Here is a 17,527-nt window from a genome sequence, read left to right as displayed (position 1 = left end):
ATGAGGAGCCCTTCCAGGGCTACTGAGGGCCACCCTCCTGGCCTTGGCCAAGGGAGGGATCCAACACACCACAGCTCACAATGATCCCTGCTAAACTAAAAGCTCCTGCTAAATGAGCCCTGCTAAGCAGGCAGGAGCAAGGCTGTCATTGTCAATACTGAGCTTTCAGCACAGCTTGTGTCACATCAGTACTCCTGCTGTAACTTAAGTGCATTCTCCCAGCAATTGTAGAACAAGCTGCCCTGAACAGGATTTCCCTGTGACAACAATTGCTGCACAGATCTAGAGCTTAGAAAGGCAGATTTTATAGGATAGGGCTTTATAGGATTCTAGGATTAACAGTAAAAAAGCAAAACCCACAGATGCAATGCTTTGCCATGGTGCTTATGTTTGGGAGCCTTAATGCAGAAACACATTTCTAAGCCAAAATGTGGTATTATTATGTAGAAGATGTCTAGTTGTGTAGTTATTCTACAGACTTTCTTACAGACTTCTAGCAAGGAGGATACTGCTAGGGAGTATGGAAACCTGAAGGAGACAAAACTGGAAGAAGAAGCCAGTATCACCAAAATATTCATTGACTGCTGGACCAGCAGACCACATGTGACCTTGCTAAAGCACAATGGGGCATCCATGTGCTCCTTTGGCCAAGGCATGTCCTATCCCAAGCACAGAGCTAAGTCCACACCATGGGCTTCAGCAAGATACCAATATTGTCATCTGACTGGCTGACCACACAAATCATGACAAATCCACCACTTAAAATGTGTTGAAAAAGCTCCTTAATAACCATCAGGCCTGAGCGTCCACTGAAAGACTTCTATAACCTGACAGATCCTTTAATAGGTTGCACAAGAAATACACATTCTCACTGGGTCTGCGTGACTATTTCTTAAGATTTGGTTTGAAGAAAGCTGTGGTCTTGAATGTACAGTACAGGCTGGAATTAGCAACAGTCAGTGGCAGAAACAAAGGAGGAGATCAAACCACACTCTGCTCCCTTGATAAAGCTTTCTTCTCCCTCCTCAGCTTTGGTCCACACTCCTGATTAAATCACATAGGCTGAGTAACTTTTTTAAACAAATAAATAAATTCTGTCAGAACCGGCAGCATTTAGATAAACAGAAAAAAGCGCAATAGCTCATTACCCACAAAGGAACAGAATAACCCCTAGTAGTAGAACAACTTGAACCCCCAATTACTGTAAAATTATTTTACCAGCAATGTCACAGAGCTCTGCATCAGAGGCATTAGCAAGGGCTTCCTCCAGTTCTGGCTCCAGAGTCACACTTTCCAAAACGGGATCCATCGGCTTCTGCTTGGGAATCCAAGCTTTTCCTATAAACACAAAGTGAGGTCACTCTCAGTATAGCTACAGCACCCAGTTCACAGCTACCCGTGCAGACACATTTCCATGTTGTGAGGTTTGAAAAGTAGAAAGGATGGAGGGAGCACAAGACAAAAATGAGGAGACACTGAATGCATTTCCATTAGCTTGCTCTGAGTCCTGCTGCGATGTGAACAGAGAGGCACCTGCCTGACAGCTGCAGAGCCGAGCCCTTCCACCTGCGCAGCATCTACGGAAACCCAACAGCACATGGCTACAGGATCACGGCTGTTCACAGCACAGCACTCACAACGCCATGCACAGCCTGACCCTGCAGGTCTTCACTTCTTTGAAGGCTGCACAGAAGGGGTGAAGGTTTAACAGCACTCAAGAGAGGCCAGCAGACTGGACCGAGCACTGCGCAGGATCAGTCCTGCCACCGAGATACCTCTTGCTGCAAACTCCAAGTGCATGTTGGCAGGGCAGATGGCACATTAGTCAAAAGAGGGTGGAAAGGAGGTGGTGGAGGGCTCTGGCAGCAGGCAGAGACAGCAGTTCAGTGAAGGCATGGGATGAAAGGAGGAGCAGGCCTAGGGCAGCTGGTCTAGCTCAACCCTGCTGCAAAAGGCATGCCATATGGAGACCCCTGTGCTTTATCTCTCTGGACAGCAAAAGGCCAAAGAACAGACCTATTCCCTACAATTCAAAGGTGCAAATCTACAGGTCCAGCTGGTAATGCAAACTTGTCATCTCAGCTGCTTGCTCATGGCCTTTTCCTAAGGGGGGTGCCCACACGGACAAGAGGCTGAAGCTTTGAATGCAGTCAGCTCCCTGCCAGGCCCCCATCCCATTGCCCATGGTGATCACTGGGCAAGCCATGACCCTTTCTCTGCTGGAGCTGGCTGCCATCCCAGGAGGCATGGGGCAGTGGACAGGATCGATGGGCCTCCCCAGCTGCTCGCAGCTCCTCACTGCTCAGGCTACCAGTGGGCAGAAAATTCTTCTCAGAGGCAGAACAGGTCAGATCTAAGATTTCACAACACAGCATCCACTGCACAAAAGAAAAGAGAGAGGCTTGTGATGTTTTAATACACCACGGCAGGGAGCAGTCTGCTGGGTGAATTCAGCATTGCTGGGACAGGGGTAGGAGGAATCTGGGAACATTTTGGAGCAGTCCCCTCCCCTAAAAGAGTCCTGGATCACTGCAGAGACAGCGAGTGCAAAAGGCCTGGCCTAGCATGCCAGCTAGGACTATTTTTGTCACCTCTCTGAAACCAGAGTCAGCAGCACCAAAGGGGAGAAATAATCCTACTGCTCAGGGATATGCAGAAAGGGGCTAAATTTAGCCTCAAGGAAGAAGCAACTGCACCTCAGGCTCCCCTGGGACAAAATGGAGGCTGCCATAAACAGCCTGTTGTTCCCATTTCCTACCTGTTTGCTGCCACTCTGACAGAGAGGGCAGGAATCTGCCTCCTGGGACACAGCTGCTCTCACAAAAATAGGCAGAGTGTCATGTGCCTGCACAGCCAGGCATCTTCTGGGTACTCGGCAGCAAAATGTCTGCCCTGGCTTGGTGCAGAGATCTGGAACCCCTGTCCCACCAGATGCATGGCTGGGCAAACTGTAAGTACCATCTGGTGTGTGCAACACCAGCAGGGAACAAGAGAAACAGGGCAAACTTAATTCTGCTGTCATGCAATAACTCCTTCTGACACCTCAGTGCCATCAAAATTTCTGGGGTTTAAATCTAGTTTAATTTTAATTACCTAATTTAAGTTAATTTCTAAGTTTTAGAAAGTTTTGTATCTCAGTCATGCTTTGTTACAAGATGGAACTTTGAATTAAATGGTGCATGCATGACGATGACAATGCATGACATTTTATGTCATAACACAGTATGTCTGCACACCCCAACTCCCACTCTGTGGCCCAGCAGCATGGCCAGGGAGAGCATCTCCCATGGCAAACTAGTAAATTACCCTCCAAACTGCAAACGTGGTGATTTATTTACAGCTTCATCACAGCTGTGAATATGTAATTTACTATCTCTGGCTCACAGTCACTGTAAGTAGTGTCTTCTCGCAACAGCGTGTTACAAATGAAAATATGTTTAATACATTTGAGATCACAACAGACTGAAGTAGGATGCTGCAGACTCAGAATGCCTGAAATACCTCTGTCCCCTGCAGAACACTGCTTCTACCTTCTAGGCTAGACAGGTGGGTAAGCAATGGAGCACATGTGAAAGGTACCAAGCCAGTCTCCATGGTAGCACTCAATTTACTCATTTACTTCTCTCAAGCACTACTTTTTTTTTAAATCCCAAAATACCACCTCATCTTTTATTAAATAAACAGATTTAACACAAACTCTTTTTAAAAGAGAGCCATGTGAGTCAGTAAGGAGACACCTTTCAAAAAGACCTCTGTTAGGAAACATGCTCATTTGCCCACATTTTCATGCACTTCTTTTTTCATATGGGGCAACCATTAGCATGAACAGTGCACAACCAGATCTACTGCAGGGGGATCATCGTACAGAGGAAGACACAACAGCTGAAAAAAGCTGCTGAGAAGCTCCTGGAACGTAGAGGAAGGGACTGACCAGGCCATATCCCATGTCAGATGATATTCAGAGTTCTAACAGGAACAGGAACGTCACTTGGATAATGGGCCATATACAAGGAAAACAGGAAAAGATGCCAGAGGGAGAGGAAAGAAACGAGGCAGAGGAAAACCCTTGCTCACAGGCCTCAGGGCCATGCAGAGCAGGAGTGCAGCAGCTGCTGCAAGGTACAGTGCAGGAAGACACAAACCAGCAACCCGCAGGAGACTGGGAAATAAGACTGGCGTTGTCAAGAGGTGATGAAAACTAGGTGGGAACTGCTGGGACTCATCATAGCTGTGGAGAGCTGTGGAGTTTCTCTATGGTGAGAAATACTCACCATACTCAGAGAAATACACTGTTGGGATGGAGTGTGAAAGGCAATGGTGAAACATGGAGCATAACATGAGGAGCTCACAGAAGAACAGGGCAGAGGAGAAACAAGAGAGGACTGAAGATAATTTCTTTCCCAGAGCCTGATACAGGTGCAGTGGCATGGGGATGGGTAGAGGCTGCACAGTGGTACAACTTCTGTCCAGCACTTAACAACAGATCAGGTGGTGCCGAAATCAGCAAGCACAGGGACCTCTTGGGCACATCCCATCTTATCAGCAAACCTGAGCTGGGGCTAGACAGAAGAGAGAGTAGATTCACCACCCCAGTAGTGTCAAAGAGAAGTTTTATCAACACAGGTCAGACACAACCCTTCTGCTGTGCACCCACTGTGCCTTCATCATGACACACCCAGCATGGTGTGCAAAGGATGACCATACCTCTCTTTTCACCCGTGAAAGGAACCAAGTCTTCTCTGTCTTTAACATCCTTTGCCTGCTTTTCCAGGTGGGCCATGAGTTCCTCCCTCTTGAATGGGCCAGTTGGTGGCTTTTGCGTCTGATCCCGCTGCCTGAGCCCGGCTGGCAACAGTGCATTCTAGACATGGAGGTGAGAAACACAGGTTATCTCTGCAGGCCACAGTCCCTATCCATCACTCCCCCCTCTACATGTCCCTCATTGCACCATCCTTCTCCCACACTGCTGGACAATTTGCTTCTCCTTGTCTCAAAGGTTATCTTCATCCAGCCCCACTGATTCCCACATCATCCAAGACATGTGATGCTCCTTCCCCCCTCCAGTTTCAAATGCTGCCAAGTGGATGTTTCTCTGCAACATCAGCTCCAGCCCCCCCTTTCTGGAGGCTCTCAGCCATCTTCTCCCCACTACAGGAGTCTGTCCAAGTGCCTACAATGCCCCATGTGTCCCAACAAGAATCAGTTTAGTTAAATCTCATGACCTTTCACAGAGCTGACCAGAGAGTTGTGGTGGTCTTTTCTGCCTTTCATGATCCATCACAAAACAACAGAAAGCGTCTCACAGAGGTCACTTGGTTGCAGAGCAAAACCCCTGTGAACCTCAGCCCTTTTTCAAGCTGCCTCCTTGTTATTTAGTCACATAAGCCACCATGGGAAGTTGGTTCATGCCTGACACATATGGCACGTAAACACCTGCTTATATTTAAATATAGAACAGCCTTAATGCAGTAAGTAAGACTATTCCCAGATTTGACACTAAGCATGTTCTTTAAAGCTTTACTGGATAGAAGTCAATGTTTACTTTTTAAGACATCCAAGGTGATGCTGAACAACAGACTAATTTTTCCATGCCTGCCTGATGAAAGTAGTTCATTATACTTTATATCTGTATCAGTGAAAAGCCTGGGAAGGAAAATTACTGATAGGAAGCAGTTAGACCCAGGCAACCTTGGAGGGCAACAGAAGAGAAGTGTGTGAATTGCACAAGCAGGGAGGCATAGGAGACAGCTTGCTTCCTCAGGCTTCATGCCGTGAGAGGCAACCATGCAATCTTCAGGCAGACTAGACCTGCACTGACAGATGTCCATAATTATTTTACCTTTCTGCATCTTTCACAGAATGCTGCCTGACTCTGTGTCTTCTGAGGTAGCTGTAACCAGCCCATCAGCCCATACGCTTAATCCCAGCCAGCTCTCAAATATTTTCCTGCGTTGCAATTAAAAATACTGATGATGCAATCTACACCACCCATCATTTACTCCAGAAACACTAACTGCATGTTGCAGGAACAATTTCTCACTTGGCAGTGCCCAAGCTCCTCGAGTAACACTGCCGTAAGCCAGAGGCCTGCCAGTTGGCTCTGCATATCCCCTGCAACAGGACAGTGCTGGCTCCAAAAACCTTTCACCAGCTTGGCACCAGCACTCCCCATGTTTGCGTATGTGCAGTTCTTGCTGATGTTAGGAAGCTGCTAAAAATAAACTGTCCCACTCTGCAAAACTCTGGGATTTGGGTTTCTTCTGGAGGAAAATACAGACCATTTGAAGTTTGTTACAAAAAACCCCAAACCCAAAACACCAAAAAAACCCCAAAAAACCCTCAAACCAAGCAAAACATGCCCTCCAAGGTGACCTAGTCTGAAACAGATCCATTTTCCACAGGATTATTGCGCTGCACCAGCACTGGGTCATACTGGTGCTGCAAGTCACAGTTGCTCATCACATCGGGAAAGGGCAGGAAAACAGAAACAAAGACACACGTAGACTGTGCTTCCAATGGCAAAAAATTGTTCTGCGCATCTGCAGTCAGTCTCTTCGACTCTCGTACCAAGTACAGGCTCTGCAAAGGATCCCACTGAAATACAGATTACTAATGCAGCCCACTCCCCCACATTACTAAAATTCACTACCTAGAGTCTCAATTAAAAATTACTTACATCAGGATCCAGCTCTTCCAGTTCATTCTCTAACTTCCTGAGCTCCTCCTCTGTCAGAGCTCCAAGGATCTGATCTTCATCTAGGTCTCGGTATTTTTCTAGCTCCTTTCTGTAAGACATCTTAGAAGAGTCTCGTGGATCTCACTTTTATGCTGAAACGGAACCTGATATGAAAACAAGAAGCGTTAACACTGAACACATGAAGCATGATGCTGCAGCCTGCCTGGCTGGGGAACACTGAACACCCCAGAGCTGCAGACTTATGCTTAAAGCGTGGCTGATTTCAAAAGATTGCTCAGGGCCCCCCATTTATATCCTACACACACATAATGGCCCATGGACATGAGAGTGGCACAACTCCGGCAGCACATTGCCCCATCGTGGATTTATGGCACAGGACTGAGGAAGTTCTTTTTACAGGACCCCAGCTAGAGATGACTTTCTGCAAGCAATGCTAGATGCTAGTGAAGTGTCCTAGGCATTTATTTCCCTGAAGGACAATAAACCAGAAGTCATAAAGTATGCAGCTCTCATGTCCTTACAAGCCCCCAATAACACCACCCTGCACATGGCACTCCAGATAACATCGTCACCAGATGGGAAAACAGATTTGTAGCACCACTGAGTACCTCTGAGCCCTGAAAACCTCCACGAGGCTACAGTGCATGGCACTTCTTCCCATGTTTTAAAGCCACAAGGAGATCAGGAAGTATTATCCATTCAGGTTCAGGAGGCTGCCAGTTAAATGGGCTGTTTAGTGACCCACCTTCCCTGAGACAACACATGTTTGCACTCCTGCCGGCTAAGCAGCTGACCTGTGTGCTGCTGCACGTTCTAAGCCAATTCTGCAAGAAGAGAAGTGAATAGTCTATCTTCATAATCCCTGCTGACCCCAAGGTTTGGCCCACGTCTCCTAACATACTGTGCCATACACAATCACATGCATCTAACTCGACCTCTGCGAGCAAAACGAGACAGTGGTCAGTGTGTTTTAAATATGCAGGTGGTTTAAAAGTACACTCAGTGTAACACACAAAAGCATATCCAACTTTGCTCTTTTGCAGACAGTCTCCTGTTCCACTGCACTCTGTACATTCATAACTTTTTTGGCTCTGTTTTTGCAGAGAATACTAAGCCCCAGATAATTTAAAGTGACTTTTCTTAAAGTTTTGCTATTCCTCTGAGTGACATTTACATAAAATAGCAGCAAGGACTGTGCATTTTTTAAGGACACAAACATCTTTTGAGTTTCTATAAATGGTCTCTTTTCAGCTCCTGTGGAGCATCAGAGCCCTACCCTGAATCACATCTCTCCAGCTTTGCTTGTCCCCTCAGGATAGATTATGTTCTTATGATCACTCTTCATTAGTGGAGAAGTTTCTTTATAAAAGTTACAACATAGCTGCTGTTTCAGATAGGAAAATTATCTTTAGCTTGGTCACAAAAGGGCACAGTAATGCACACATGCTTGCTCAACAGCAAGCCCTTAAATTTAGAGCTGTCATCTTGTCAGATACTTGGTTCCCCGCTAGTGTGATGGCAATTCCTGCACCACTCACATTCCTGCCACTCGCCACTTAGGAAGTTAAGTGCCAGGAGATGGTGCCTTCTTGATGGCAGAAACAGCCACTGAAGCTCCCTCAGCTGGGAACTGAGAGGGTGAAAATCTTTTCATTGGATTGGTTTGCTCCAAGCAGCAACCATCAGCCTCTGGACACCAGAGCCAAGGGCAGCCAGAAGGGCGGAGAGGAAGCAGGGGCAATGGGGCTCAGTGGGTTTGGCTGAGGTGAAGGGACCCCACACTCCTGTGCTTCAGCAGTTTGCAGCAGTCAGTGCAAGGCCCCCTGTGCTACAAGGCTGGCGGGCAGCAGCCACACACCAGCCAGCCTATGAGCCATGTCCAGCACCCTGCCCTTCCTGTAGGCATAGAGAAGGGCAGAGCCTTTACTGCAGTTACCCATGAACACTGATGCGGGAGCTCCTAGAAAAGCAGCCTGGACTCAGATCTGGACATGTACTGTGCTACTGCAGCCTTAGGTTGCAGTGCATGAACCGCGACTAGCCTGGATTTCATACGCCATATGTAGTTTTGACCATTCTGCTGTGGAAGGAGCTGGAGCTAGGAGCAGGCAGGAAGGCAGAGAATAACCCCCCCAGGCTGCTAAATTCCCTGTAATGACTTAAAATACCCACACCTGCCACACACATGGCAGTATCTGTCTTGGCTACGTGAGGACAAACTGTTCCCAGAAGCAGCCACAGACCCTTCCCAGGAATGCAGGCTAGGCTGCAAGCAGGGGCCTGTCTGGGACCAGAGTGCAGTCCCGCAGGGCTGACCTTGTTGCCTCCTGCCAGAAGGACGGAGATGTCAGCACTGAGAGGCGAAAGGCAGGACAGACATCGGATGTCAGTGCACACAGGCAACACTTCTGGAAAACGCTTCAGGTTTCAAAGCATCTTGCAGAGATATGAAGCCGGGGCTGCATATAGCAAAGGCCCTGAGGGTTGAGGACAGGTGCAGAGCCTGCTGAAACACAGCTGAAATCCCCATGGGGAGAATTTCGTTTGCCACATATCCCAAACAGAGCTGTCAGGGGGCACAGTGCCCTCCCAGACTTGCTGGTGCAGCCAGACAGCACTGGCAGCTCGCACATCTCCCGCAAAGAGTACACTGGGAGGACTGCTTGTCAGGAGCACCAGCCTCGCCCGTGGCAGCAGGACATTCTGTACTGCTCCCCTGCCTGCAGAACCGGCTGTTCGGCATCGTGTCCTCCAGCACAGCCTCCAGGACCAGTATGTTCGCTGGCTCTCCCTTATCTCCACATCCCAGGCCTCTTCTACTCTATCTTGCTAGTGAGTGCTGGGAGAAAAAGCAAACCAGCCCATCTGCTGTAAATGGCAAGAGGGCTTTGAACTGCCAGTGATAAGAAAGCAGGTAAATTCTGCTAAGTGTAATTGTTTTCATTTATACAGAGTACTGAAATAGCCACCACCACAAACAGTTCTCCCTGACTTGTGCCAGAGTACGTGGTTTAACACAGGTCCCACCTTCACCTGAGCTCAAACTAAGTAACAAGATCCTTCAGCACAGCTTGAGTTCTCACTCTTCTTCATCAACCCTGTCACTTTTCATTCAATCAACTATGGAAGCATCACAAAAGAATATAAGTGTAATATACAGAAACTGCACAGCACTGACACTATTGCAACTTTTAAGTCTTCAAAACATTGAAATTCATATTGATTACTAAGATAGCAAGACATCAGGTCTCTCTGTTCAAAGTACTTGTCAGACACACGGGAAGACAGCCCAAGCACTCACACTTTGTACATCTGAAGAACACACAGGTTGGAATGCAAAATGATCACTAAAACTGTTAAAGGAGAAAAATGAAATTGGATGGGCGAAAATAGAAAGTCATCTACAAGGAAGACTGTTCTCACCAGAATATGGGAAAACAAAACAAAACAAAACAAGACAACATTTCTGATCACGAGGGGGATGGAATAGTTTCTTTCGGAAGAGTTCAAAAATGCTGAACAAACAAATGGATGCTGAAAATAAGTGAAAATCAAAAACATCCTGTATGACACTGGAAATAATCCTTCCACAGCGCTTTGCACTGGTACGGCCCCTCCGCAGCACCATGACCTTTTTGGGGTACCGAAACCTGAGAGCAGCACTGACGTCTGCACGGGGAAGCGGTGGAAACCAGTCTGGGAAAGTATCCCATGGGGGACCACCGTGTTTTACCCCCAGATGAGGGCAGGCACCGGGACATGGTTGTGCTCTTCAGGTGGGCGAGCAGGGAGGGCATGAGCAGGGCAGCAATGGGCTTAGGCTGCAGCAGACTGCTCGGGGAGACTGTGGAGCAGCACCCATCCTGCCAAGTCATGGGGTCTGCTGGATCATCCCCCAGTGATCTGACAACCCCAGGAAAAAGAACAAATGAGAAAGAACTTGGTAAAGCGACAGAACAGCAGCAAGACAAATTTCAAGAAAATACAAAAATGTCATTGTGAAAGCCACGGGTGCTGTGTCAAGGCATGCTGTGTGACACACCTGGCACATGCTGTGCTGGGCAGCCCAACACCTCCCTGCACACCCTCTCGTGTGCACCAGCACGCCAACACCAGGGCAGCACAGAAAGCACTTCCTTTCATACGTACACAGGGAGAAAGAGCAACTAACCTCAGCAAAGGTGCAGGGCTCTCCAGGGATAAATTCTGGTATCAGCCCAAGCAAACCCTGACTCCAGGGGTTTGTGCAGGCTGCAGCATGCAGCCATCATGCCCAAGGCTCAGCACATGGGAGGGTTTGGGGCATCCCTAGCCACCCCCACACTGAACAACCACCAAAGGCAGAGGACGGGAATTCTGTGTAGTCTGCCACACAATCAAAGCCACGGCTGAAAAAATTAACATCCTTGACCCAGACAACCCTCGAATCTACTGCAAAACCTCTTCTGTGCTCTGAAATGTGAAAGCAGACCAAGGGGCTTGGGTTTTGGGATAAGGAGGTAGCCAAGCGTGACCAGCACAGCTATTGATGAGTCTTGGAAAAACTGCCAAGTTTGAAGGCAGAAGTCTTTTCAGGATGAAAGCTGTTTTTAAAGGGGCAGTGAAGGCAGGAATTGATGTTGTGAGGGATGCCTTATTATCAGTTCCTGCTTGACTCACACAGGGTTTTGATTTATGAGGGTTTTTTCAGAGCTTAAGTATAACAAACCAGTATCAACCAGCCTCTCTATAGTTGCTACAATCACCTTTTTTTTTTTATTTTTCTTTGACTTGCAACACAACTTAAAAGATAAATGCCAGGGTTTGGGGTTTTTCGATGGAAGAGCTATGCATACCAAAAGTGACCATTTCTTATTAACTCAATAAAAGTTAGGTACTTTCTGTGCAAACACTTAAACCTCAGTGAGTCACCCAGGTGCAGATCCAAAATGCATGCTGTGCAGATGAGAGGAACAAATCACCTCCAGCTTGTTCCTAAATGAAAACTGTCTTACATGGTCAGTCCTTTGACAAACTTTAAAGCCATTAGCTAACCCTAACAAAATCTCATGCAGGATTCAGACCCTAATTTCTTGGGAAGCTGCACATGTATGCAAAGTATCATTCAGCCTAGAGATCTCCTTTGGCTGACAGTCAGGAAATGAAGGAGAGCTGGGGCACTTGCAGGGTGTTCTAAGGCAAGGTGGGGGGTACGAGAAGCACTTGGAGAAGGGGTAGCTGTTACACATGTAGACCTGGAGCAGACACAGTGGGGATGTAGGGATGAAGGAGATCAACCCACCAAAAAGTGAGTCTCTGCTGATTCTGCCCCTCCTGCAACAGCTTTCAAACCCTGACCCTGCATCCCAACATAATTGGGTGCTGTTGACTCCATGGTCACTCTGCTTTTTGAGTCACTGGGCAACCAAATATAACCAGTTCCCTGGAGTTTCAAGAACTGACCGACAAATTATGGCCAAATCCAGTAGCAACAAAGGGAAAGATGTGCATCGGCTCCTACTGAGCCCACATCTAAAAATGTGAATTTATGTGAATTTTGCAAAACCCAATAGGAAATCAGAGCAGAGCAGAGATGGAGCTGGATCCATCCCCAGTGTCATCACACATCACATATACAACCAAAGTCTTAACTGCTGGGTGCTTGCAATCACTCTTTACCCTGCTCACAAGGGAAGTCAGCACAGGTGCTGGTACAGGTGTGTCTCCTCCCAGCACACAGGTACAAACATCACAGCTGGGCCCTGCAGTCCCTTCTCTCGCAGACACAACCAGAGCCCAGCAGTGGCTTTGCAAGAGACTACATACCTGGCACCTGAGGTACAGACATTCAGAAGTTTACCCAACTCCAAATGAACATTGTTCTCCCTGAAAGTCAAGTCTTTGTCTCAGCAAAATGAAAGGAAGATAAATACCAAAGGCCAGTCGTTTAAGGGAATGGTCTCCTGCACATTTCTATAGATCCCTTTTCAGGCAGACCCCATTTTCTCAGTCAGAGATGAAAGCATCATTTTAACAAGCCATAAACACGGACCCAGCCTGCAGCATCAAGCACTGTTGGCCTGCTTGGGCTCTGTTATCACCACTTTGAATGTACAAGATGTTGAAAATTCTTGCTAAAGTTATGAAAGACTTTCTGTAGACTCCTTTGTGGACTTGGGAGACCAAGCTGCATTAGAAAGTGTCTAGCCAGGAGACCCACATGAGAGACCCGAAGGATACCCTCTGCTTAGCACCACTGAGGCTGCAGCTGGATGGTGCACGCAATCTGATGTCCCCTAGCAGAAGACAGGTCTTTCCAACCTGAGCAAACAACAGGAATTGGACTTTTTCAGCCTGGAGAGGAGAAGGCTGCAGAGGGATCCAATTGCAGTCAGTCAGTCATGTGCTGCCTAAAGGAAAAGGATTTTTAAAGAAGAAAAAACACAAATTCATGTCCTGGATGAGGAGATTGGACCGTGAAAAGACAGGGGATGCCCCAGATGGTGAGAAACTCTGCCACGTCAGATGTAGAAAGCTGAGCACACACTGTCATTGCTCCAGGCAAGTCAGCCATCAATTAGAAAGACTGAGGCACTCTTGGCCTCCCCGCAAGAGGCTCATGCTTAAGGAAATCCAACAGCGAATCTGCTGTCCCTTCAGGAAACTCAGACTTCTCCAAGGAAGATCTAGGTTTCCTCCCAGCCAGTGGCTGTTAACCTAAGGCATCCTGAAATTCATATTTGAAAGGAAACATCTGGAAGAAGTCCTGGCTCTATCAAAGCACATGACTTCTGACTCTTGAAGTGACAAGCCAGCCATGCAGAACACGTAATACTATCTGGAGTAACCGTCACCACCCAAACCCCTGCAGCAATGAAGTTCAATTAGGCCACAGGCAAGACTTACTAATGATGCAGCTTCATTCGCATGGATATCCTCATGCCAGAGCTGACATTTCCATCCTGGCACTTAGCTCCACAGCAAACGGTTTGTTGTCTGAGGTCATGCACACACTAGGGAAGGCTCCTTGTGCTTGAGCAAAGTCACACTCCCTTTATCCACTAGTGCTGAGGAAAGTCTCACACTGCTTGCACTCTCCTGAGTCGTCTTCTCAGCTCACTCAACTGCTAACCTCGTATCCAGAAACTGCCTCTATCTCCTGGCTCTCCTCTCGTCAATACTCCTGCAGCCTACAAGCCACACAACTCAATACTAGCTCTCACCAAGTGGTCTTTCTCATTAGCAAATAGCTTGGATGTCTGGTGTCCAGGCCAAGATCTGCCAAAGCTCAAACACAAAGCAGCCCAGCTGTATCTTCCCCACTTTACATATTTTACTAAGACACACACTTGTAAACACAGTTATGTGCTCTCCTATTTGGGGTGAGGTTCTCTCATGCACCTGGCATGCACTCAGTTGCTTAATTACTAATCCCTGTGAAAAGCATGTGGGCACACTTGTGTCATTAGTGACACTGCGCACTCAGTTCCTGCTCGGTAACTTGAACCCTTCCACTTGGAAGCTTCACAGACAGCACTATCTCCTCTGAAAAGTGATCCTGGGTTTCTTGCCTGAGTTTCTCTTAGCCCTCAGATGGACACCCCTGTTTCTGTGGCACACTCTGATTCTGCAGGGAACCTGATGGGTGCAATGTGAACACAGGAGCAGAAAGGCTCCCGTCTTACACTGAGCATTGCCTCAGATCCTTAGAAAGGCAGTGGCCATGGCCTGTAAAAGAGCCCTGCCAGAAGCAAAGCACAGCGAGCTGTTAGTAACACACCTATGTCTGCACATCATAATCCCACCCCCCTGCTAGTGTGGCTGAAGCAAAGGAAATGGAAGTGAAATGCCCCACCAAGGTGCAGCTAATAAGCCCCAGATGGGTTGATGCTTAACTAACACTGAAGCAAAATGAGCAGTGTTCCAGCAGCAATGAGTATGTGGTGTACAGCGTGCACCAAATGTGAACGAGGCACTTAACAGAGGCGAAACCCTCACACAATCACACAAGGCCTGCAGAAACAAAGAAACCAGCTCCAGCTGGGAGAGCTACCAAACTGCACAGTGCCTGAATGGGGGAGAGCTCTGGGGAAGCATCACTGCAACCTTGCTTCCATGCTTCTCCACAGGCTGCTGCCAGCTGGAGTATCCTGGGATGCACAGACTTTGGTTTGACCCAAGACAGCCTCTGTTATATGTTTATCTCATTCACCATGAACAAGTAGGAAGAACTGCCTCCCAGGAGGGTGATGCAGCTCTAAGGCAAGGCTCCAGGGAGGTGGGATCTCCATCTCTGGGGATTGCAAACACAGGCCACATGAAGCCAGAACCTCCCTATTTCAGGCAAGGTCTGCTGTGAACTGGGGATGGACTAGAGAACCACTGAGCCTCCCATTGCAGTGCATCCATGTGCCCAAGAACATAGGGGCATTTAGCACCATGGAGTCATGGAACTCAACTTCATGTCCTGTTTCTTTCAAGAGCCTATTAATTTTACCAAGTAAAGACATTTTGTCTACAGGTTTCTGCCTGAACAGAGAAGTGAAGACAGTCTTCCTGACTCATGATTTGCAAATGGCTGTCAGATATAGAGGAAAAAAATCAGAAGGCAGACCACAGTTTCCTTCCCCCTACCTGTGCTTTCACGAAAACTCCACACACCTGAAAAACAGTGAAGCAGCACACAGAAAAGTAAAACAACTCATCTCCAAACATTACATTCAGTAGCACGTTGCTCTGGGGAATAGGAGCTATACACCCATCAACAGGGGACTGGTGCTTCTTACAAAAGGATAATTCATGATCTGTTGTAAAGATAAATCAAATGGTCCTTTTGGTGAATGAAAAGTAAAACTTGGGCAAAGAAAATCAGTAATGAGATAGACCAGACTGTTTCCATACCTGTTTGACTTTCCCAAATACACTCAGGGGGGTGTGGAGCAAGCAACATATTTCCAATATTATGCAAAAACACAGTATCTGGAGAAAAGGCAGCAGACCATCACAGCTGAGAAGTGTGTGGAGAAGAACAAGATGAGTCAGGCTGGAAAACAATGCAATGCTGAGGGAGGGGTGGGGGAAGAGCCCTGACAGGGGGAAAACAGAGACTTCGAAATGAGAGGCAGTGAGCCTTCTATGCAATGTGCTTGCTGGAATACCCAGCTGCGTATACATCAGGGCAACAGGTACAGAGGCTGTCAAGAGACAACACTGCAGACACTTCTACAACTCTGCAAAAGGCATTTGGCTCTGGGCACTACACTTCGAGCAAGATGGCATTTGGCTTTAATGTTGTAGCCCAGCCCCTCCTTTCAAGAGGGCAAAAGATTAAGAGCTCACTACTATAACCCGAAGTAGGGGTTGTGTACCCCAAAAGCTTGTCCAGTCTATGCTCTATCAGCTAGTCTGAGACAACATGTCACCTCTCAGCACAAATCTTGTCCCTTGGACGAGAAATGAGGAAGTCACTCTTCACTCCTGTATGATCTGGTGGGTCACACATGAGAAAGGTATTTAAAAAAAAAATTAAAAACACTTTAAAACAATTTCAGTCACGTGGCTGAGCACCCTTCTGGCTCAAGGCCCAATACCCAAGGAAAGATGTAAAGCAAGCAGAAAGGACCTCCAGACAAGGGTACAGCAGCTGACTCTGAAGGGAGTCAGAGGGCAATGGATTCTGCCCAACAAACCATCCATGACCATTTAAAAAGCAGAGGGCGACAGATGAGCACACCAAGATGGGACAGGAGTGGGGGCAGAAGCTGCATCCATCTGAGTGAAGAAAGGTTATCTTTGAGATAGGCAGTGCCTTTCAAGGCAGTCACTGTTTCAACCTGGAGAAAGTATGGCCAAGGAAAATACAACACACGGCCTCAAGGAACGTTTTTCCCCCTGCTAATTTTCACTTTTCCCTTAGAAAAGCAGCACAGCTTTCTAGTGATCCGTTACCTGGAAAACCATCTCCTAGAAGAGCTCCCTGGATTACAAACGCAACAGCAGTAAAAAAGAACTCTCGGCGCCCTTTGCAACCCAGTCAGCGCGCTGCAGGGCCCTCTCCTCTCGGCGTGCCAGCACCCCCGATCGCCACCGGGATCTGCCGCGGACACGCGGGAGCGCCTCCGCCGCGGGCCCGGGGACACCGCCTGCCCGCCGAGGGGCACGGCCCGAGCCCGGGGACCCCCGGCTGCCGCAGCGCCCGCCGCCGGCTCCGCGCATCCCGGCGCAGCGCTCCCACCTCCGGGCACGGCTCCCCGCAAGCAGGCAAGTGCGCCGGCAGGCAGGCAGAGATGCAGGCAGGCATGGAGGCAGGCAGGGAAGGAGGGCGACCCAGCACCCAGGCAGTCCCCTCTCCTGCGAGCTGCCCAGACCGCAGCGGCGGCCGCTATTTCTGTCGAGCCGGGCACGCTCGGTGCCGGCCAAATATTCTGCCCCGATCCGGGCCGGGCCCGCCGCCCCTTCGCCCGCTTACCGCACGCGTGAGCCGAGCCCCGCCGTGCCGAGCTGAGCCGAGCCGTGCCGTGCCGAGCCGAGCCGAGCCGAGCCGAGCCGAGCCGAGCCGAGCCGAGCCGAGCCGAGCCGAGCCGAGCCCGGGCGGCGCGTCCTGCCCGCGCCGGCTCCGCCGCTGCCGGGGGCGGGGGTCCCGCCCGGCCGCGGCCCCGGCCCGGCCGTCACTCAGCGGGGGCCGGCCCCACCGCCCCTCCCGGCCGAGAACAGCTGCGCCCGGCTCGGCCCCCGCCCCGGGCTCCGGTTTGGTCGGTCCTTACCCTCCGCCCGCACTCGGGGTGGCAAGTGCGCTCCGTCCATCCCCCGGGCAGCTGCGGGGCACTGCGGAGGGCGGCAGCAAGGGCAGCA

The 17,527-nt window shown here is 48.9% G+C and overlaps 1 protein-coding gene across 3 annotated transcripts in view; it reads right to left on the bottom strand.

Moving 5' to 3' along the window:
• The window catches only part of TMOD1 (tropomodulin 1), a 26,236-nt gene extending 8,709 nt beyond the window's left edge, over positions 1 to 17,527 (bottom strand). The window contains exons 1-4 of one of the 3 annotated variants that reach the window (XM_069000791.1): positions 17,440 to 17,527; positions 6,677 to 6,840; positions 4,705 to 4,861; positions 1,219 to 1,338 (exon numbers count right to left, since the gene is read on the bottom strand). In XM_069000791.1, the coding sequence (XP_068856892.1) occupies positions 1,219 to 1,338; positions 4,705 to 4,861; positions 6,677 to 6,796 (397 nt within the window). In that variant the 5' untranslated portion in view covers positions 6,797 to 6,840; positions 17,440 to 17,527. Of the gene's footprint in view, positions 1 to 1,218; positions 1,339 to 4,704; positions 4,862 to 6,676; positions 6,841 to 13,582; positions 13,882 to 17,144; positions 17,309 to 17,439 lie in introns of those variants that run through there. The other 2 variants (XM_069000789.1, XM_069000790.1) reach the window with 2 other exon arrangements.

Source organism: Aphelocoma coerulescens (genome assembly GCF_041296385.1).
Source record: "Aphelocoma coerulescens isolate FSJ_1873_10779 chromosome Z unlocalized genomic scaffold, UR_Acoe_1.0 ChrZ, whole genome shotgun sequence".
NCBI classification, from domain to species: Eukaryota; Metazoa; Chordata; class Aves; order Passeriformes; family Corvidae; genus Aphelocoma; species Aphelocoma coerulescens.
The sequence above is the reverse complement of the archived record's forward strand: the minus strand, read 5'-3'. Positions and strand labels throughout refer to the sequence as shown.